This window comes from Psittacula echo, assembly GCF_963264785.1.
Source record: "Psittacula echo genome assembly, chromosome: 5".
NCBI lineage: Eukaryota > Metazoa > Chordata > Aves > Psittaciformes > Psittacidae > Psittacula > Psittacula echo.
In genome coordinates, this window is record NC_137739.1 from 86094256 (window position 1) to 86116782 (window position 22527).

Genomic DNA, 22527 nt, shown 5'->3' on the forward strand with positions numbered 1-22527 from the left:
GGAAGAAGTTCTTTACTGTAAGGGTGGTGAGGCACTGGAATGGGTTGCCCAGGGAACTTGTGAATGCTCCGTCCCTGGCAGTGTTCAAGGCCAGGTTGGACAGAGCCTTGGGTGCCATGGTTTAGTGTGAGGTGTCCCTGCCCATGGCAGGGCGGTTGGAACTGGATGATCTTAAGGTCCTTTCCAACCCAAACTATTCTATGATTCTATATAGTCTCCCCTAGGAGAATTTTATGTGCAACAAAACCATCTTTGTTTCAAAAACTTAATCACATCCTCACTGCAAAGGGAACAGTGAGATCTTGTAAAACAACTTTCATACCAGTTTAATAAAAGCTCTTCGCAAAGATCATTTTTTCCCCATTTTAACACCAGTTGCAGACCAATCTTTTTGTCACTGTTACATCAAACCCAAATGTTTCACAATGTAAAAACAAGAACGGACATGATCATTGTGATTATCTGTTTCCATCTCAAAAAGAGCAATGCTCAGAGAAAACTAGAACACACCACAAGACAAACCTAGTACAACACCAGTTTCAAGTCAGTCCTCTTCCACCTGACAGAAAAAACAAGCATCAAAATATTGTATATGAATTACGTGATTAGCCCCTGAAGTTGAAGCAGCAAAGAAATCTGTTTAAATATTATTGAGACATAGATTACACACAAACCCAGAGTACTCTGAAGTTTCCATAGCCCTTCCATGGCTAAACAGAATAAGTGCTATAGATCACATCTGAAAACATGCATTAATCACTCCAGTTCCTTTGCAGATTCATTCTATGCATGGGTACTAGTTGAGTTTCATTTTAGTAATTCCCTGCCCAAGAAGCTGATTTTCCACCCCATCCCACATGAGCAGCTGAGTGGTACTTAATAGTTTAAGCCCAGCCAGCAAAAACAAGCCCAAATTCACTTTGCTTCTGAACTACCCTTAGCACCAGCCTCAAAAGGTTCATTCCAACTTCAAATTATCTCTTCTACTATCACTCCTTTAGCCTGATTTTGTGATTCTTTATTCATTGATTCCTGCACATTGTCAGCGAAGTGAAGACACTAAAAAAATATTGGGAAGACGTTCTGTCTAGCCAGAAAGTCCTAATACACTTTTCCAAACCATTTAAATGGAAAGACAGCAAGTGTGCAACAGTGACACTGATGAGGAGGAAGGAAACAAGAATCTGTAGCACAGGTGGAATATTACTGCATATTTATCAATGAGGAAAAGCAATCAAGTTACTGGCAGTCCACACAATATCAGTCACTAAGTACATTTTCACCTTATCAGATAGCTACAACGTAGAACCATGTGTCAGCAAGGGAATTTCACAGATGCTTACACTGGGATTTTACCTTGTAAATAAGACTGCCAGGACATGAAATGTCTGGATAACATGTTTAAGTAACCTCAATATGCAGCCAGAAATAAATTCACAATGACAAGAGAAAGAAAGACCTTGTGATTTCATCCTCATCCTCTTGCTACCAAAACACACAGCTATATCCTTAACAAAAGCACCAAAATGGGAGAGTAAGAAAACATCCTTCCCACCTATGGTCAATAGAATCACTGTTTCCAATAGTTGTAGTGATGCTTTAGACCCAATGACTACTGCAAGCCATCTATAATCCAAGAAATTCACTCCAGGCACAGGCTACAACTGCATACTGGGTATTAAAATATCTTCTATTTTAACTTAATTTTATGGAGCTACAGATAATATAGATAACCTACTGATCATCTGAATTAAGAGGGGGTTTCTTGGTTTATTTCATTGTGAATGTTCTTTGGTTGGTTTGGCTTTGTTTGTCTGTTTGTTTTTAAACAAACTAATGTTGTTTCCTGATTTCCTACTTTAAAATTACTGTGGAAGCTTTCCAAAATGCCAAGTGCATTCTCTGTAGGAGAACACTCTCCCCAAATGATTAATTTATGATACTAGTAAAGTGGACAGCAAGAAAAAAATCAATGCACACTTCAAGAGACTCTTAATGTCAGTTTTAAAGCTTTATTAATCCCTCGTATTAATTACATTTATGTCGGAGAAAGAAAAGAAAATAAAGCAAAACCATGTTTCTAGGAGCTGCAACAGCAAAGCTACTTTTTCACCTGCCATCCTTGGTAGCAACTTTTGGTGATGCCAGCAGGCCCCACCAAAAGGGTTCATTTGGGTGATGGGACTAAAGAGAAAGGAGACCTCTGATGGCTGCTGTGATATTTGCAGCTTCTCCTTTCAGAGGATGAAGCGAAGCTGGGAACAGAATTCAGGTGCGAAAAGCTATTTAATGCTAAATTTGAGAGTCCATTCTCTCCCACATAGCCAGTATTAATATACGCTGTGCAGTTTTAGCACTGTCCAGGTAGAAAGAACTAGAGTGCTATAGGTTACATCTTGAAAAACCACACCTTCGGTCACTTTTTGTAAGGGCCGCAAAAAAGACGACTGCCACTAAGGCTGGGTAAGGGAATTTCACAAACATGCCTCCACAGTTCTTGCATCTTTAAAAGTCACCTGAAATCACAGTTTACTGTTTACCTACATACTCAGCTCTTACTACTTCTATGCCTCAATTCCTCATCAGGAAAAACAGTAACACTGTCTCCCTACCTTATAACAGTACACACTCCGGTACAATGAGGTGACAAGGATCACAGGATCCTAGATACTAAGTTTACAATATATGTTAACATCTTACTTCTCCACTGGCTCAAAATGTAATCTATATATTCCAGCCACTGGAAGAACAATGTGGTTGAATCTTATGCCCTAATCTGACAGCAAAACTCTTCACACTTTGTGGAAATCCTCACAAGGCTAACAGTCCTCATCTGTTGAGCTCAGAATTAAAACCACTAATAGTGTCCATAACAGCAAAGCTAATAGACAGGAATCAGCATCAGCTGGAGCAAACTGTAACACACTTCCTTTTGACTATATACCCAGCCAACACGGACTTCATTCATGAGTTTGGACAGTTTGTGATCTCAGCTCTTTCAGTCACCAGAGAAGTAACTGAGAGAAACTGTCAACTTTGTTAAAATACTTAAATCTTTTTGGATTTAATAACTTCCCTCCCGTGTTGAGTGATTAAAATTTATTCACAAACCAAAACTTCTTTAGAGATAAAGGCAAGACTCTTGAACTTCTTTTTTATTATAATTTAAATACTATGGTGAAATAAAGAAACCAATATGCACTGTGATTTCATCAGAAGTATGTTAATATATGAGAGTAGGCAGCACACCCACATTCAGTGAGAGCTTCCATCCCAAGGTGTAGAAAGTAGACTTTGACTATGTTGGCAGAAATTGGCAGCCTCTACACATGACAAATACCACATGATCTTTACATGAAAAAGCACTGGTAAAAACCTCAGTTTCTCTCTTCAGGAGGTCTGCTGCAACCCAGGATGACTGGGCATCGTTCACCGTGGATGCTAAAGATCCTACACTGTATTTCACAACAGCAAATACATTAATATAGTAGGCTGGGGCAAAAAGTCTGCCTACTGAAGTGGTCTTCTGCAGCCACAATCATAAGCAATGCTCTTACTTCCCTCACCTGATGGGTAATGTAGGACTGATCAACAGCTGTTGTTCAACACATTTAGCCACACCAGGGATGGGTAGAGACACAACACTGAAAAGTAATGGTGAATGCATATGCTTAGCATAAAGAAAGGGAGTCAAATGAAGTATTAACATGAGTACAGCAGATGCTTCTGCATTCCAACAGATTCCACAGCAAAGCAGGTGTAAGAACCTACACTCCAACCATAAATAAAGGAAAATCATTTAAACAAAATACATTATTTTACCTGTCTTTGCATCTCTTCAATCTGTCGCTGGGGGACACTTTGCAGAATACTGTACATTTCAGGCATCTTTTCTTCAGGGATGACAACAGAGGCCCTATAGGCAAAAAACCCACAGAAAATAAATGGTAAGACAAAAAGAAAGAAGTTATACATTAAAAGATTACATTAAAAGATGTCGGCTACTTTTCCAATCCAGAATCTTGTCCTATTCTAATAAAACACATTCAGAAGATATTAGCAGAAAGAAGCAGTCTTCTCTCAGTGTAATTGATTATTCTGCAGCAGTTCCTTCGCAGCATCACCAAGGCTGCCAACAGATAATGCCACAAAAGCCTGGACTGATCTGCACAGACAAGTTGATAAATATGGAAGGGACCCAGAAATCCTCATTTCTCATCTCTGGATTGCCACTGCCTTGCTGTCAGCTGAGATTTTTGAAGTGACTAAAGAGTAATACACATACAAAGTCATATATAGCATATACAGGGCTATGTATGCAAACTAGGAACTTCTGTACATATTATCCCAAGATCACGTAACTGGGCGCAGTGCATGCCTGGAAAAATAATCTAAGCTCTTAACACAGTGTACTCAGCTACAGAATAGTTATACCTTTCAGTTTCAGACAAACTTAGAAATCATGATACTATATACTGAATTTAGCTTTTAAGTGATGCATATACTTTCCTTAAAAGAGCCTGAATGCAGACCAGTCTTCACTGAATTCAAGCACAAGATAATAAAGCAAGTCTGTTCTAGAAAATATATTATCAGCTACAAGATAATCAAACATTGTCATCACTGCCTCACTTATTTTCCTCTCTTATTTTTGATGCATAATATATCAAGGGCAAAGACTGCATGTATCTTAGTCTGTGTTACATTCCCTGTAGCGCCCAGTACACTTGACTTATCATACAGATCTTACTCAAATCACTGAATGCAATGAAGTCTCTTATGCAGGGATTCAATGTACAGTAGTGAAGGTACAAACCTCTTCCAGTCCAGAACCTCAGAGAAAGGTAAAATGTAGGAGTCTGCAATGATCACTGGGACACAGCCAGCTTGAAGAACATCGCTCAGCACAGCCTGTCCCAGGCGGGCGCCGCGCAGAACGACACAGAACGTAGACTCCTGTCAACAAATGGTATCCAACACACAGATGAGGATAAAAAAGGAAATGTCAGATTTGTGTTTCCATTCTATGCTTTGTTTTAATGGCCAAACTTCAGAATTCTAAACTGAGAAGAAAAATAAGGTAAATTTTGAAAGTTTGGCATAATAGGATGAGCAATGATCAACACGCACTTACTGAGTACAAACTGTATGAAGCTAACCTGATTTGCTTCCATCATAGGGCAACCCAGCTCTATGGATAGCAGAAAAGCAATAGAATCATAGAATCATGGAATAGTTAGGATTGGCAAGGACCTTAAGATTATCCAGATCCAATCCCCTGCCATGGACAGGGACACCTCACCCTATACCATGTCACCCAAGAATCTGTCCAACCTGGCCTTGAACAACGCCAGGGATGAAGCATTCACAACTTCCCTGGGCAACCCATCCCAGTGCCTCACCACCCTCTCAGTAAAGAATTTCTTCCTTATATCCAATCTAAACTTCCCCTGTTTCAGTTTGAACCCGTTACCCCTTGTCCTGTCACTACAGTCCCTCATGAAGAGTCCCTCCCCAGCATCTGTGCAGGCCCCCTTCAGATACTTGAAGGCTGCTCTGAGGTCTCCACGGAGCCTTCTCTTCTCCAGGCTGAACAGCCCCAGCTTTCTCAGCCTATCTTCATTACGGGAGGTACAGATTTCATATCTCAGCTTCAAAAGGCATTTGACATCTTTGATAGTACTTTCATAAGCAAATTAAGAAATCATGGGCTGGATAAAGCCCTCACAGGATTTATAGTTACATAAATTGTAGTTACAGAAAGAACTCTAAGCAGTTTGCAGTGGCTCACAGGTAAAACAGTGATGGACCAAACAAGCTTTCCTACGTGCAACAATATTCCATGTGTTCCTTAGTTACCTGAGTAGCAGAATTAGGACCATACTTACTAGATATTTCAATACTTAAAATTTGGTAGGATTAGCAAGAATAATGGATAACGGGATTAGAGTTTGACATTATATGGATAAATTGACTAAAAAAATAGCCATAGGGTTCAACATTTAGATAAAAATAACCAACTGCATAAACATAAAGCATGAAGTAACTGGCTGAGTTTTGCACTTTGCAGAAGAGGGCATTTCCTAAGGACAGGAAAAGAAAGAGTATTCACGTGTCAGCAATATTGTGCTTCTTTAAAACCAAACCACTCTACCCACAGGGTGTATTAGAATCAAAAAGAAGTACAACCGAAGAAACCTGAAGGAATCACTCACTTTATTCAGTAATAAAAGACCTCAGACACAGCAGTGTGCTCAGCCCTGGCGATCACTTCCAGGGATAAAAAAGAAGGATGATTACTTACCTTGAAAGTATGATCTACAAGGAAAGATTGACTATATCAATACTACTTATTGTGAAGAAGTGAAGGCAGGAGGAAGATGGCGAAAGGGAGCTTCAAAGACATAAAAAGTTGTTGCAAAAAGGAAGAGTATAATCCTCTTACTCATGTCCACAACACGCAAGGCAAAAAGCCATGAGTTTGAACTGCAGCAAAGAAGACTTCTGGTCTACACTGCACTCACCCTGTAAACAGGGACTTTAGTTCTCAGTGCCACTGAGGAATCTTTCTACAGGTTGCAAAATAAATGCTTGTGGAGCTCAGTTACACAAACAAGGAAAAAGCCCAAGTCAGTGTTATCCCTAAATCTCAGAAAGAAAATTATAAAGTTGATAGAGGGGCTCCCACAGATAAGAAAACATCTCTCCAGCTTGTGTTCTGTGGCCTGAGGAAAAGGAGCCAGAAGGCTCAGCAGGGCAGCAAAACATCAAAATGGAAGTAGGAAACACAAGGGGGTTTTGCTGGCTCTTCACTTGTTTCCTAAAGCAATCGTTAAGACCTGTGTTCATACCCATAAAGTACTAAAAGCCTTGAAAATCTCATCCAAGAGAAGACTGCAAACAGGAAGCATTAGCAACCCAGAAGCCCAAGAGCCTGTCTAGTAGGAAATCTATAAAGGCAGCGCTGGAAAGGATGAACTGTGACTGCAATCCCCCTTCCCCCATTCTCAGACAGGAAGAGAAGGAAAAGAAGAGTGCAGGGAATGGAAAGAGCAGAGAGAAAGAACAGACATTTTAACCATTGACTCACTGGATCACACAGCAGCAGGTGGAAGAAACTCACTAGTAAGGCCTGGGAGAGAAAAAACCAAAGCAGCCCAGATGTGGACACACATGCTCATCTGCCCAGATAACCATTTTTCCTGTCTAGACAAAGGTTACTATAAATATATCTCCTTGCATCACCACTGTTATCAGCCAGACATTCCGAAGGGAGATGGAGGGCTCTGCAAAGGAAAGTATTTTAACAATCTCTGCATGTGCCAGCTCTCTTCTGAGTTATAAAATCATATATAGCAAGATATAGATATAAATTCCCCGATTTGCTACCCTTGAGTAATCCAGTCTGTACTTAAATAAAGCAAACAAGAGTGGGGTTTTTTTCCCTTTGGCTGAAAGTTTAGGGCTCAGGGTGACCCCTTCCTCCCCCTCCTCCACAAGGAATTTTAAACATATTTCCTACAAAACATAACAGGAGGGGTGGAAACTTTGCCTTTCCTCAGCTTGTTTGTTGTTTTAGCATCATTTGTTGAAGTTCAAAGCCACATTATGTGCTGGTGGCCACAGACAGAGCACAGTGGCCTGTGGCATAGCTCACTTCACCACACTGCATGCCAAAGCACCTCTGCGTCCATGCATCGCCAAGAGACACAGGGGGCTGAGAATGGTATCTAGTTTTATCTTCACTGACACATCAAAAGGCCTTTGGAAGTTGGGCCATGGCCATGAAACACATTTCACCTAGATGTTTTCATAGCTGCATGCTGACAAGTCTTCTAGCTCAGCCTGTCACATCTATATAGATCATTTTGGAGGGTTTAACTACTAAGCTGCATCTAGAAGAGAAAATCTGCCAAAACTCCTTAAGTGGAGGGCTCTTCTTTTGCCTCCAGATAAATCCTCACATGACTCCATTTTAATCTTCCCTCCAATTGATAAAGCCATCCTCTGCTCCAAGCTTTATCTAGCAAGGCCAAGACTGTCATATGTGAGGAATCAGCTTTAAATTCACGCTTGCTGAAGGTCACTTTACTAGTTATTCTGTGGAAAGTGTAGATTCCAATGTTCTTCCCCAATTCTGAAGTGAGCAATACTGTCTGGCCTCCAAAAGTTTCTCCTCTCGTTGCTGCTGGATTTGGCAGTATCTTTGTATCATTTTTTAAGTTTACATGCCATTATCATGTGCTACTAGAAGACCACCATTACCCATCGCATGAAGTTGTGATACATAGGCAATGTTTTCAAACTGCAGCACAGTTTGAGTACAGAGTCCTTGGTTCTCTTGAAAATAAGAATAAAGTTTGGATATAATATCCAAGCTAACATAATGAATTATACAGTTACAAAACATAGCCAGCAAGTCAACCCAATCCAAGGAAGTCCCCTACCAATGCTAAATGGGATCAGCTAAGGTTGGGATCAGCTACAGGTTGGGCAGAGAAGAGATTCAGAGCAGCCCTGCGGAGAAGAGAGAAGGACTTGGCGGTGTTGGTCGATGAGAAAATGAACATGAGCCGGCTTCAGTGTGTGCTCGCAGCCCAGAAAGACAACTGTACCCTGGGCTGCATCAAGAGGAGCGTGACCAGCAGGTCAAAGGAGGTGATCCTGCCTCTCTACTGTGCTCTCGTGAGACCTCACTTGGAGTATTGTGTGCAGTTCTGGTGTCCTCAACATAAAAAGGACATGGAACTGTTGGAACAAGTCCAGAGGAGGCCATGAGGATGATCAGGGGACTGGAGCACCTCCTGTATGGAGACAGGCTGAGAAAGTTGGGGCTGTTCAGCCTGGAGAAGGATCAGGGGAGACCACCTAGCAGCCTTCCTGTATCTGAAGGGGGCCTACAAGGATGCTGGGGATGGACTCTTCATCAGGGACTGCAGTGATAGGACAAGGGGTGATGGGTTCAAACTGAAACAGGGGAAGTTCAGGTTAGATCTAACGAAGAAGTTCTTTACTGTGAGGGTGGTGAGGCACTGGCACAGGTTGCCCGGAGAAGTGGTAAATGCTCCACCCCTGCCAGTGCTCAAGGCCAGACTGGATAGAGCCTTAGGTGACATGCTATAGTGTGAGGCATCCCTATGCCAGGGGGGTTGGAACTAGATGATCCTAAGGTCCTTTCCAACCCCAACCCTTCTATGATTCTATGCTTCTAAGACAGCCACCAAGTGGAAGAGAAGTTTGAAGGAGAGGCAACCTTACCTGAAGCACTTGAGGATAATCAAAGACTTGATTCTTGTGACAGCGTTTGCGAACAGCAGGGACCCCATCGGACAGATTTGTACACTTGTCTAGGATCAACACCGATTCCCCATTCTCAGCTTGAAGTGCTTCCAGCTCAGAGCGGTACTCTGGGTGCAGGGACATTTGAGATGACAGGATGAAATACCTGCGAGGACTGAAAAAACACAGCAGGGTTACCGGACAGCACTGGGAGTTTACTTCCAAGATGCTTTAGAACACATTTCCTTCCATCCTGGAAAAGCAGAGGAAGATTAACTAAATGTGGACACACTGCCAAGACCATGTAATATTCAAGACAAGGCTGGAAAGAGTAATAATGCAATATAATTAAATCTTGGATAATAAGTGGCTCAGCATTATTTACAACTTTGAATACTTGGAAACAGTGCCTATTATATTAGAACAGGCATTTGCATTGTAACCTCTATTACAAATGGAAACAAGCATTATTTAGCTATGTATTAAAACAGCCTGTCACTGAGGCCAGGACTGTTTATTCTTTCATTTGGTGTTTGTGGACTGTGACAATGTAAATAGGACACTGAATGCTGCTGCTACTTTCTCCTCCCATGTATTTTTTTTATCAGTTTTAAGTGAAAAAAGAAGATACTGAACTGACAGCTCATCCACCCTATGTTTATATAGTCTTGATATGGTGATGGCAGCAACAGGACAAGCTCATCTCATTAGCTGTGATTCAGTTCTGTCCCTTTTAAGCAACATTTCCAGGACAAAGATGAAGACCCATTATCCCATTCACACTCAACTCCTACCATGTTCCAAAACCATGAATATTTAAGATGTGCCTTAATACTGAAGTGTTTAAAGACATAATTAACGCTGGAGGTAAAACACACAGGAATACAGCCTCAAAGTTGGTACTCACTGCTTTAAAAAGTTATGTTAAAGTTAGAAAACAGCATTTCATGTAGTATCTACTCATACTCATCTCCTTTCCTTTTTAAACAGGCCAGACTGCTCCACTGCTCCCCCCTGAAAGGAACACACAGCGAGTGCCTGCCCTCACGCTGCCAAAAGAACACAGGAAACACAAAGCCTGCACTTAGGCTTCCAGTGCTACTCCACGTGATGCTATCTTTAATTTACAGCTCTGAAAACACATCCAAACACACATTTCATAAAGTCAGACCTCTCCTGCTGCTCTTCTCACCTCTTCTACTCATTTTCATGCTGGTCACTTTAGTTGCTCCAATTAACAGACGAGACATTCTTTTTACCAAGCCTCCAGCTGCTACCAACTTGCTACCAGCAGCTCTACTGAATATATATTTCCAGCAGAGGTGGAATTAAAATGTTTTAAACAATTCAACTAAAAAGGACAGTAAATCAAAACCCCCCAGCAATAAATGCCTGTAACCAGCTACAAATTATGCAGGTTTGTTTGTGTATATGTTTAAAGCCAAATTTTGCCTTAAAACAACCATCATCCTATGATGCTCCAAATCTTGTTATATTAAATCTTGCTACAAAAGTATATCCCAGCTCCCAGGAAATAACACATTGGTGTAGTGGAATGTAATAATTTATCCCAAGCAAGCCTGAATTCTGAGCATCATCCCCTTGTCATAGTCCTGCATAAAGCGAGCATCATCCCCTTGTCATACTCCTGCATAAAGCAAGCATAATCCCCTTGTCATATTCCTGCATAAAGCAATAGAACCTGTGAATGTGTTTCAATTAGTAATGCTAACTGGCCACTAGATGGTAGTCCGGAGACAACAGTCAGTTCCACACACAGAAAAACCACCACCTTTGAGAAATATGGAAGCTCCAACACCTTCACTGAACACAGATTCATGCACCGCAACAGCTCCCATGTAAGAGTTTCCCTTATCCGACCTAAAACCAGACAAAGCATTTAGCTGACTACACGAATGTGAACAATATGACTGCATCTCTCCTTACAATCGGTTCTATACATGCTGATGCCTATCATCACCTTCATGCTTCCCAGGCAGAAATACAAGCATACTCTGTAATAGTAGTAGTAAAAGTAGTAGACTGTAGTAATACTGAGACCTATGAAGAATCAATTGGGATGCAACCAGATGTCCCTGCACCGGCCCGGTCCAGGAGCATCACAAGCAGGATTGTAGAGGGTGCAAGCAAAGCAAACCACTGCAGCATAAGTTTGGCCTGTAACTGACTGTGGTATCTTCCCTGCAGCAGCTCAAAGCAATAGCAAGAGCATTGCCCTTACCAGAGAAGACAATTGAAGCCAAAGTACAATAACTTATTGTGTCCAATAGCGGCAGCACCCTTTCAATTAGTTTTCAACTTCAGTAATCCATATTCTCTATAGGATACTGTCAGAAAAAAGGACCTAAAGTTCCTGCATTTCTAAACTTGATCTTCACAATCAGTTGACGTATCATTTACTCCCATTGTTCCAGCCTGCCCATCTTTTAAACTATAACAGAGGTAAGAAACATTGTCAGCTGTGTAATTAAGAGGCTTATAAAGTATTAAAATGGCCTTCCATAATCAATCAAAACATGTCTTTCAGACTTTTACCGACTCTTGTTCTGAAGACATGAATGTAGTAGAGAAACTACCGCTTTCCACAGTAGCTCAATGTGATGGCTACTTACATTCCTTGTTAAAATTAGTGCTTTATTTCCCACTTGTCTTGTTTTACTTCCAGCTACAAGGTCAGGGAGGGGGCATAGTTTGTGTTTATGTCTTACTCCATTACTTTAGAAAAGATAACATCAGAATTCTAAGCTCTGAATGTAACTATTCCCATAACCAAATCAGTTCTCATTTTTCTTTTTCATAAGCTAACCACACTAACCTCCTTCAGATTCATCCTGCAAGAGCTGCTTCCCTTCAGAGCTGCATTTGCAGGCTTCTCCAGTTCCAAACTCTCAATGTCATTTTGAAAAGACTTCAGAACCACAAAAACATCTAAACTGATTTATGAAGAATGTATCCATAAGACACACAGAGGCAAAGATCACATCCTCACTGCTATCTTCCTCCTACTCATTCAAAGTTTGGCTTGGCTGATACTACTTGAGGCATTCATGTTGATCCCCATGATCCTTTCCATCTCTTTAAAGTCACAAAGGGCATATAGCACAATGCTTTTAATGTTGCATTAGCGATCTTTTGCTGTTACTTTGCTTTCAAGTATCCTAAAGCAAATTGTCTGAAGTGATCATGTATAAGGGAATCTGTATTGCTTTGAATCACTGCCCAGCTTTACTTAGAATCATAGAATCATAGAATAGTTAGGGTTGGCAAGGACCTTAGGATCATCCAGTTCCAACCCCCCTGCCATGGGCAGGGACACCTCACACTAAACCATGGCACCCAAGGCCTCATCCAACCTGGCCTTGAACACCACCAAGGATGGAGCATTCACAACCTCCCTGGGCAACCCATTTCAGTGCCTCACCACCCTCTCAGTAAAGAATTTCTTCCTTAGATCCAATCTAAACTTCCCCAGTTTCAGTTTGAACCCGTTACCCCTTGTCCTGTCACTACAGTCCCTGATGAAGAGTCCATCCCCAGCATCCTTGTAGCCCCCCTTCAGATACTGGAAGGCTGCTCTGAGGTCTCCACGCAGCCTTCTCTTCTCCAGGCTGAACAGCCCCAACTTTCTCAGCCTCTCTTCATACAGGAGGTGCTCCAGTTCCTGATCATCCTCGTGGCCTCCTCTGGACTTGTTCCAACAGTTCCATGTCCTTTTTATGTTGAGGACACCAGAACTGCACACAATGCTCCAAGTGAGGTCTCACGAGAGCAGAGTAGAGGGGCAGGATCACCTCCTTCGACCTGCTGGTCACGCTCCTCTTGACGCAGCCCAGGATACGGTTGCTTTCTGGGCTGCGAGTGCACACTGCAGCCGGCTCATGTTCATTTTTTCATCAACCAGCACCCCCAAGTCCTTCTCTGCAGGGCTGCTCTGAATCTCTTACACTTTAAAGAAACCAAACATAACAACTCTTTTACTTTGCATGCTAAATACCTTGTCAGTTCAATGGAAATACTGATTCTAATTCTACTGGAAACACTGTCATGCTGCACTATTTCACAACTCAGTTTCTGGAGTGGAAAAAAACCAAATCACTCAAAAAGAAATCTGCAGTTTATAGTTAAACCACGTGTTGGCAGATGAGCCAAAGCCTTTAGCATTGGAACCATCATATATTTTAACAGTAAGAGCTATAAAAAGCAACCCTTACAACATTGCCCAAGCCCACCAACCAGTTAGTAGCTACACTTCTATTTTATCAGCATCAATATTAAACTGCATATTGAATATACTTTGCCTAATTCATGGTAGTTCCTTTACCCTGGTCCTCTTTCTGGCAGGTCCACCTCTGCTGACAAGGGGCTGTAAACAGGAATACTGACATCATAGCCTTGCCGGTAAGTCCACGTGGAAAAGCCTCCACCAGCCAGCAGAGCTCTGAAAAACACAAGGAAATGGCTTTAAACAGAGTATGCAGACCATTCAAACTCAGAACATGATTTACTGATTGTCATGACCAGAACACCAGGAAGATGCACGCTCTGAGATAAATTTTGCCTTCAGTTTTTGTCAGCAGTGTTTTTCATGCAGCTTTTTGGTTCACTTGAGTTTTCATGGACTGGGATTACTGCCAGATTGGATCTAGTCATCAGTGGAATACTTCTGATTGTGTATGATCACTCAGGAATGCACCATTTGTTGCAGTCATTGTGATAACTTCGCATTTTTGCAAGCTTATATGTCCCAAGTCAATTTTAATATAAAGAAATACGCTGTCCATTATTTATACTAATTAAAATACCCCTCGATGCCTGCACTAAAATAGAGTATAGCACAGCTTTCAAAGTGTTAGAGACAAGCTGTATTCCAGCTGTAAGTTTAGGTACAGTAACAGTTTCAGTGACTCTGGAATTCTCAGGCTGGAAAAGAAAATGGAGTTATTTGCAACTGTATTTTCAAACTAGTGAAAAATGTTATTAACAGAAAACATGACAATAAGAACTCTGCAGGTTATAAAGCCAAATCCCAGCAGTAGAGGCTGCTTTGGGACACTATGTGCCAGAAAGCATGGGAATCATCCAAAACCGATAAATTAAGATGTAATTCAAGCTCGCAACAGGATGACCCTGATTGTGGCTTTTCCTAGATGGGACAACCTTTTGCCACACGGAAGAGCTTTAAGAAACAGAAGAGAACGATGTGTACAGAAGAAAGCAATACGTCATTCACAACGCCAGAAAAATGGCTTGTTACTATCTCCTATCCCAAATCAGGCTTTGAAACATGCTAGTAGAGGACATCAGCTTTCCAGTTGCTATGTCATCTCCAGTGACCAGGTGGCACCATGAACACATCATCCTATTGCCAAAAGCTCAGATTCAGCTTCTTGAGTGAAACTTCTCAAACAGCTGATCAAACTTTCAGTCCTTTGCCACCAAAGAGCAGGGGGTGTGATACTTCAAATTACCCCAGAGAATGGGTCTGCTTAAGGTACCATACAAAGTAGTTTGGAGAAAAATACATCTTCAAATCATTTCTCTCCTTCTCTGTGGAAGGAAGCAGAACACAAATACACCACTACAGTAGGCACGCTGACAATCCATCAGCTGATATTCTTGTTTTCAGGTATCACTGAATGGAATCCTTAGTATAGTGTTTGGAGAAGCAGTCTTTCCACAGCTGTTACACAACAAATTATCATTATACCTAATTATAATCCAATACCTACCATTTTTCCCCATTGGAACATTGACACTGGTATGTTCTGCCTGTTCTAACTCCCATCAGATGCCCTGTGGGATACTTCACTTCCTGCTCTGACCTGCAGCATAGTTGTTAAGCGTGCAAACACCACAAGCACACTTTGCCATAAATGTGACTTCACCTACATAGTCAAGCAAGCAGTCCTAAGTGTCATTTAAGAAGCCCTTTGAAAATCCCAGGCTCTGGATTAGAGATGCATTTCAGCCTGATGACAATAACAAAATCAGAACAACTTGCCCTTTATTCCTCTTCACTCAGAACTCAAACTATAGGAGCAACAGAAATCAACTTGAGAACGAGATGATAAATCAACTATGTTGCTGAGTGAGAATTTATGTTCCAAATCAAGTGATTATATTGGATTCCTTCCCAATGTCCCTTTGGGTGACATGTACAATGCTGCTATAACTAGCTCTCACCCTTGAAGCCACATGTTCCATGTCTTATCGACATTAACTCAGTTATAAGCAGGGAGAAAAAACTGGCTTGGGTGTTGCTGGTCTTGCACTTCATATCCCCCTCCTCTTTTTTTAACCCCCCTAATTGGGAAACTACAACCAGATTGTTCTAATTGGATCCGGTGAAAACATGACAGCACCTCATCAGCCTTGAGAAAACAGGTGTGTGTCATGCAGACTTTTACCTAAATAAACCCACAGGGAACCAACACCAGTTAAGTAACTCCACTCAGATTTTCACTGTACAGTGCAGTAAGAGAGTAGAGACATTAACTCCTAATGTACTTGAGACAAATAACCTTTAAATTGCACCGACCAGCAAGAAAGAAGCCTGGTCCTGAGCAGCTTTTTGCCACTTTTCAGGTATTGATCCTTCCTTCTCTCTCTGCAGGAAGTGTCCCAACTGGCCTATGCAGTAAATGTTGCTGCCCAGCTGCCATCATGATGAGCTTTCTGCCAAACTTCACAAGTCACTGAAACCGGATTCATCAACTGAAGCAGAACAAAAACTTATCTTAGTTCATATGTTCAATTCTACAGCGACCGAGTGGCTTTGCAAAAGAAATCCTTTCACCCTCATAAGTGTACCAAATTCAATAGTACTTATTAACAAATAATAAAGAGCTTATTTTTTAAGTTTTATGGCAGGAGATTACAAGTTATGGCACCTAATACCAGCAACGCAGCTTCCATGCCCACAAGGCAGATTTCCATCTTTGAAATTATGGAATGAAATGCTTTTACACTGTCTTTGGAAATTGGATTTAAAGATTTAAGAAGCAAACAACCCCTCAGTGAGGTAACTTTTTAGCTAGACTTTTCCAGACGTAAAAATACAACTGAATTCCCCTTTGTGTATAAGGTCTTATTTTACCTGGAATTAATATTCTGCAGCAAATCAACAGAACACAATTCTATCAGACCTCATGATTCACTACTGTTCAGCTATGCATGACCTCTGATATGTGCCAAATAGGGAAGGAAGGCCACGCTCCTTATGCAGACTTCACAAGTGTGACCTGTGTATTTCATGAGTGATGCACAAAATCCCACAAATCCAAGCTTTCTGGAATTGTACTGCTGCAGTTCAGACCACTCATACAAAACCAAGTGAACTTTGCCAACGTACCTTCATCTTGGCCTGCAGCCTCTCACCCTGTGATGCTATACCACTTTGTTAACTACCCATTCTGTAAGTGTAGACGTCCCCAAATTAAAACACACACACAGGTTGTTTGTTCTGTCAGACATGAACTAAGAACTCCAGAGTTCTCCAAAATCATACCATAACCTCATACACCATCAGTTTCCTGTAGTACAGGTTCTGTACTATACTGAATACAGTCTAACTGTTGGCTGCCTGCAAAAAGGAGTTTCCACCTTTTCTCCACCCCAAGCACTGTTATTGCCTCTCTTATGTGTTATAGCTAGTGATCATACAGCTGCAAGGTGAGCCACTTTGGCAAGCTATGACAACAGCTGTATGCCAAAACAGATTTGGGTGTTTTATTCCAATTACTTTACTCCCCATGTTAGCGCAACAAACTCTTAGAACAAATACCTACCAAAATAATACACTTCCTGCATACTAAGCCAAGTCACATAAGACCAAATATGGATGGACATTTGACATAGAAAAAGAAGTTAAAAAAACCCCAATAGTCGTACAGTGTTAGAACTTTACTGCATCCAATTAATGAACCTATTTCTTCAATAGACAAGTGCATCTGCAGATACACAGTCCCAGAGCTGTCCATTCCAATAAGCAGAGCATCATCAAATGAAAATTCCCCTTAAGAAGTACAAATCTTAAGATAACACATCCAAGTATTTACTACCAGATTAACAGGTTTGGTTATGTAGGAATGATGCTTTACTGCCCTCTTCAGGCTAAACCCCATGAAAGTAACATATTTCATGCAAAGTAGTAAAAACCTGAAGCTTTCCTTCACAGTCAGTGATGTAACCACAATGAGTAAACTTACTCTTTGAACACATCCTGGAAAAACATGTTCTGTTCTGGCACTGAAGGATGTTTTAAATCACCTTTGGTGCAACGAAATCAAGATATACTCCATACACAATCATCTTAGCAAAGATCCCACATGTCATGCAAGATTTTGTTGACATTTGGCAGAAGAAAGTTAACCTTGACCTTCAAGAGAGGGCCTGGTTACATGGGACCTAATGCAGCAGAACTAAGCACATACAGGCTACCCCAGTAGAAACATTCAGTAATGGTATCTAAGCTAAATACGTTTGTCTTACTGTTATTCCAGTTTTCTTTGCCTTACAACCTCCTTTCCTCTTCCAAAAGGAAACTGTTCTGCAAGTGCGAATTGAGCTCACAATTCACGCCTTTTAAGTTTCTGCCAAATATTTTCATAACATACTTGCCAGAGAATAACTAAGAGCATTTATTCGATTACTAACACAGTGCAGTTGTTAAGACAACAAAAACAACTGAAATTCACCATAGTTCTATGAAGTAGAGCAGCTGCTTTAAAAAGCCCTTGAATATTTCTATCGGAAAGCTGTAGTTACAATCACTTTTTAACTTCTAATTTGCATCAAATGGGACATTCTGTAAAGCACTCAGCTTTAGTAACACACAATATACATATCTAACCTCACGATTCTCCATCCTTACAGCAAGCCCAACAGTTAAAAGTAAATGCTGTCAGCTACGTCCCGTACAAAATTAAGGATGGTCTAAACCGTCAGATTTCAGGAGCAAACACTTGTCCTACAGAAGACAAGGACTTCTCTACTCCCTCTTTTTGAGAAGGAAGTCATATTTCAGCTTTGTAAAGGTTAAGGAGCACATCCTTTGCCATCAGCTGCACTTCTGAGCTTCAGCGTCTGTACTTCTGTTTCTTTACTGGCACTTAAACCTAGATCTATGCATTCAAACACTGCAAAACTCATACCTATCTCTAGGAACATCTAGGGCAGTGTTATAATCTGGTGGCCCTCCAGGCAGCATATTGAAGAGCAAGTGGTTTGTGCCTCGATCCCACCTAAAGCAAAAGAAGAAACAGACAGCAATTAGAAAGGTATTCTCCATATACAGATGGGAAGTTCTGTCACAGCCTAGCTCTGGCATTGACTCACTGCATTCTCCCCTTCTGCGTCAACCTTAGTTTTCCCCACTTTGTGTTCTTTAAATTCACACACTGAAGTTTCAGGAAGTACCTGGATAACTGTGCCAAAGCCTGAGCTGTTTCCTTGATACGGAGTGCATTCTGATTAAGGACATCTATGGATGGCACAAAAAGGCAGGCCCGGTTCACATCGTCAGTGTAGAATTCACTGTCAGAGATGGCAGTCAGCAGCTCATTGTATTCCCTGGAAATGGTGTTGCTCACTGAGGTCCCGTATTCATCCACATACTTCTTCAGTGAGTAGATGTATACCTTGATTTTGTTTTTGGGATTGAAGCCACAGCGATAGACATCGAAGCAGGTATGCATCCTGCAGCTGAGGTCTCCCCGCTCAGGAATGGGGCTGTCAGCAGGAAGCTTGACCACAGGCACATCATGGACACTGCGTTTTTCAACGGTCCAGTCATTGGATGACTCAATGGAGTGAGGCCAGAACTGGAATATTCCTGTGGCAATTAGGCCAAGCAGAACTATGGAGAAGAGCGTGATGTAGTAGATGCGATGCTTGGTTTTCATCCTTGGGATGAGGGCTGGACCCCGGGTGTTGTATTTGGCTGACGCACACATAATGGAATCAATTATCTCTTGTCTCTACAAAACAGAAAGAGAGAGGTTTTAGGATCTTCAAATGCCCACATGTCTCTCTGGAACATAAGATGCCAACTGGGCTGCTACCTGGCAAGGACAACAGGAGGCTGATGTGCTGGGCCTGGCTGTAACAGAACGATGTTGGCCAGTTAACAAGCACAAGTCAGAAAAGAACATGGCTTGGGCAGTGAGGGGAGGAAGAAATCCCAGACTCTACAGAAGTGGTAAGTCCTTTTAGGTACCACTCCATCTGCATCTAGGTGAATTCATGGTGAGTACTAACAAGACAATGAACTGCTCATCTAAACCTGATACCCCACAAAGGCCTTATAGTGGGGCATCACAGAGAAGTTAGAATCATGATGCTGCTCCCATTGTAAAGTTGCTTTCAAAATGAATTTTGCAGGAGCCCCACCATAACCAACTAGACTGGTGCTACTCTTCTGTCAAGAAAAGGCAAGTTTTCATCTTTTACACAAAGAGTTGTGGTTCAAGTAAGAGGCAATTCATATTAACTACAGACTGAAGAATCAGCTACTTGTTGCATGCAAAAATCTGTCTAGCTTTTCAGCTAAGCTTCCATACTAAATAGATCCAACCTGTACTCTCCAAAGCGGCAGCTTTTTAAATGCAGCAAGCATGTTTTTCCTGAAAAAGAATGTGGATGGTATAATGATGTGTTTTCTTTTTGGACAAATGGGATGTTTTCTTGCTTTGTGACAAAGAAAGAAATTCTGACAGTCAACTGTGCAGTAGACAACAAATATGAATAAAAGAAGAATTAATAAGGCATTAAATGATCTCTATAATGACCTGAGTTATGGTTATTGGCAGTGCTTAACTAAAGACTGGGTTGGGTGGCTAATGCATGAAATAACTGCACTTACAGCAGCACAAAAATAATCTCAGATGCTAATAGATATTCCACTTTTAACAGTTGCTTTCATCGATTTATATTCACATTCTGATTTTGGAAACAGCTTTTCAAACCTACTGTACAGGACTATACACGTATGATGCTGTTAGCATGACAGATATCAGGATCACAGAATCACAGTCCGGTTTGTGCTGGAAAAGACCTTAAAGCTCAGCCAGTTTCAACATGTGGCAGGGACACCTTCCACTAGAGCAGGTTGTTCCAAGCCTTATCCAACCTGGCCTTGAACACTGCCAGGGATGGGGCAGCCACAGCTTCTCTGGGCACCCTGTGCCAGCACCTCAGCACACTCTAGATAGATTCAATGCTTCATTACCATCAGTTTTATAACTAAAAACTGTCCATACACCTCTATTAACCACATTATTCCTCCTTCCTGACAGAAGAATATAAACCACATTATTTCTCCTTCCTGATGGAGCACCAGAACCACCTGTATAATGACAAACCTTCCACATTGGCAGCAAGCACTTAAGAATCATAGAATAGTTAGGGTTGGAAAGGACCTTAAGATCATCCAGTTCCAACCCCCCTGCCATGGGCAGGGACACCTCACACTAAACCATGGCACCCAAGGCTCTGTCCAACCTGGCCTTGAACACTGCCAGGGATGGAGCACTCACAACTTCCCTGGGCAACCCATTCCAGTGCCTCACCACTCTCACAGTGAAGAATTTCTTCCTTAGATCCAATCTAAACTTCCCCTGTTTAAGTTTGAACCCGTTACCCCTTGTCCTGTCACTACAGTCCCTAATGAAGAGTCCCTCCCCAGCATCCTTGTAGCCCCCTTCAGACACTGGAAGGCTGCTCTGAGGTCTCCACGCAGCCTTCTCTTCTCCAGGCTGAACAGCCCCAACTTTCTCAGCCTGTCTCCATACAGGAGGTGCTCCAGTCCCTGATCATCCTCGTGGCCTCCTCTGGACTTGTTCCAACAGTTCCATGTCCTTTTGATGTTGAGGACACCAGAACTGCACACAACGATATATAACTCTCCATCCACCCCTGGAAACGTTTAATCACTGTCACACAGCACACAATCCGCTCGGGCCACCTGCGGGCACAGGACAAGCATCTGGAGTATTGGAATAAACAGGGACAGGACACAGCAACCAAAGAAGGTGGGAAAACCATTACCGGATGAAACTGACGCGGTAACTGACAGCACCGCAGGGCCCAGACCGCTGCCCGAACACAACCGGCGGGAGCCAGGCCCTCCGCCTGCTTCCCTTGCCCAGCGGACGGAACCGCGCCGGGAAGCGGCAACAGACACGGCCGGCCCGGGGACACTGGCAACGCAAGCGACAGCCCGGCACGGCACCAGGCCAGGGCCGCTCCCCTCCGCCGCCCAGACTCACCTCCGCCCGCAGTCGCTCGGGCCCGCCCGCCCGCCCGCGCCGCCAGCTCGGTCGCGGCCGCTCGCAGCGGGGTTCAGCCGGCACCGACCGCCGGTCACCCCCGCCTCCGGGCCTGGCAGCGCGGCCTGCGCATGCGCGGGACCCGGCGGGCACCGCTACCGTCACCCGCGGCACGAGAGCGGCGCAGCCCGGCTGCGCCACAGCGAAGGGCGCCACCGTGCGGCGGGAGGGCGGAGCGGCACCGGGGAGTCAGGGCTCGGTGTGGGTGAAGGAGGGGATGGATGAGGGACGTCCTCCCCTCAACTCCCTTTGGATTTCGTGTTCGCTTCCAACCTCTTTTAGCGGGATAAAACCAGTATTTCCAAAGGTAAGCACTTCTGTGCCTGGTCCTCCTGCATCTCATGTAGGAACATGTGGCAGGAGCCACCACAGCTATGGCTGCTACACCCATACAACCCACCAAGGGAGCTGGCTTCTCAGCCTGCAGCCCCTGGAACCGGCTTCACACCCACAGGAGCTTTCCTACCTGCTGGGGACTTCGTTTCCTTCTGACACTGCACTGGATTTAGCCTCACGCTAAAGCCTGGCCGTGGGATTTGGGAAAGCCTCTTCACACTGCAGGGATGCTCTTAAGTGAGGAAGGGTGGTGGGACAGTGCTAGTGTTCATCTGGGTGTTCAGAATTGGTACCGATAAGATGCCACTGCCCTGGTTTTCCACACGTTTACATTCCTGGCTCGCTTTCTTCCAGCCCCGTGCACCTTTCCAGAACTATGGAAACTTGCCCAGGGCAGCTATGGCTGCCCCATCCCTGGCAGTGTTCAAGGCCAGGCTGGATGGGGCTTGAAGCAACCTGCTCTAGAGGAAGGTGTCCCTGCCTGTGGAACTGGATGAGCTTTAAGGTGCCTTCCAACACAAACCATTCTATGATTCTGTGACTCTGTTTTAGGCTTTCTCATTGA

General features: G+C 42.9%; 1 protein-coding gene across 3 annotated transcripts in view; it reads right to left on the reverse strand.

The window, feature by feature from the left end:
* Window positions 1-21664, reverse strand: part of EXT2 (exostosin glycosyltransferase 2) — an 81486-nt gene extending 59822 nt beyond the window's left edge. For all 3 annotated transcript variants that reach the window (XR_013956994.1, XM_080619230.1, XM_080619231.1), the window contains exons 1-7: window positions 21567-21664; window positions 18718-19277; window positions 18453-18542; window positions 13622-13738; window positions 9259-9454; window positions 4817-4956; window positions 3823-3916 (exon numbers count right to left, since the gene is read on the reverse strand). Coding sequence is in view for 2 of the 3 variants with exons in the window: in XM_080619230.1 (XP_080475356.1) it covers window positions 3823-3916; window positions 4817-4956; window positions 9259-9454; window positions 13622-13738; window positions 18453-18542; window positions 18718-19253 (1173 nt within the window). In the remaining variant the exon portion in view is untranslated. The remainder of the gene's footprint in view (window positions 1-3822; window positions 3917-4816; window positions 4957-9258; window positions 9455-13621; window positions 13739-18452; window positions 18543-18717; window positions 19278-21566) is intronic.
* Between the last annotated feature and the right edge of the window lie 863 nt (window positions 21665-22527).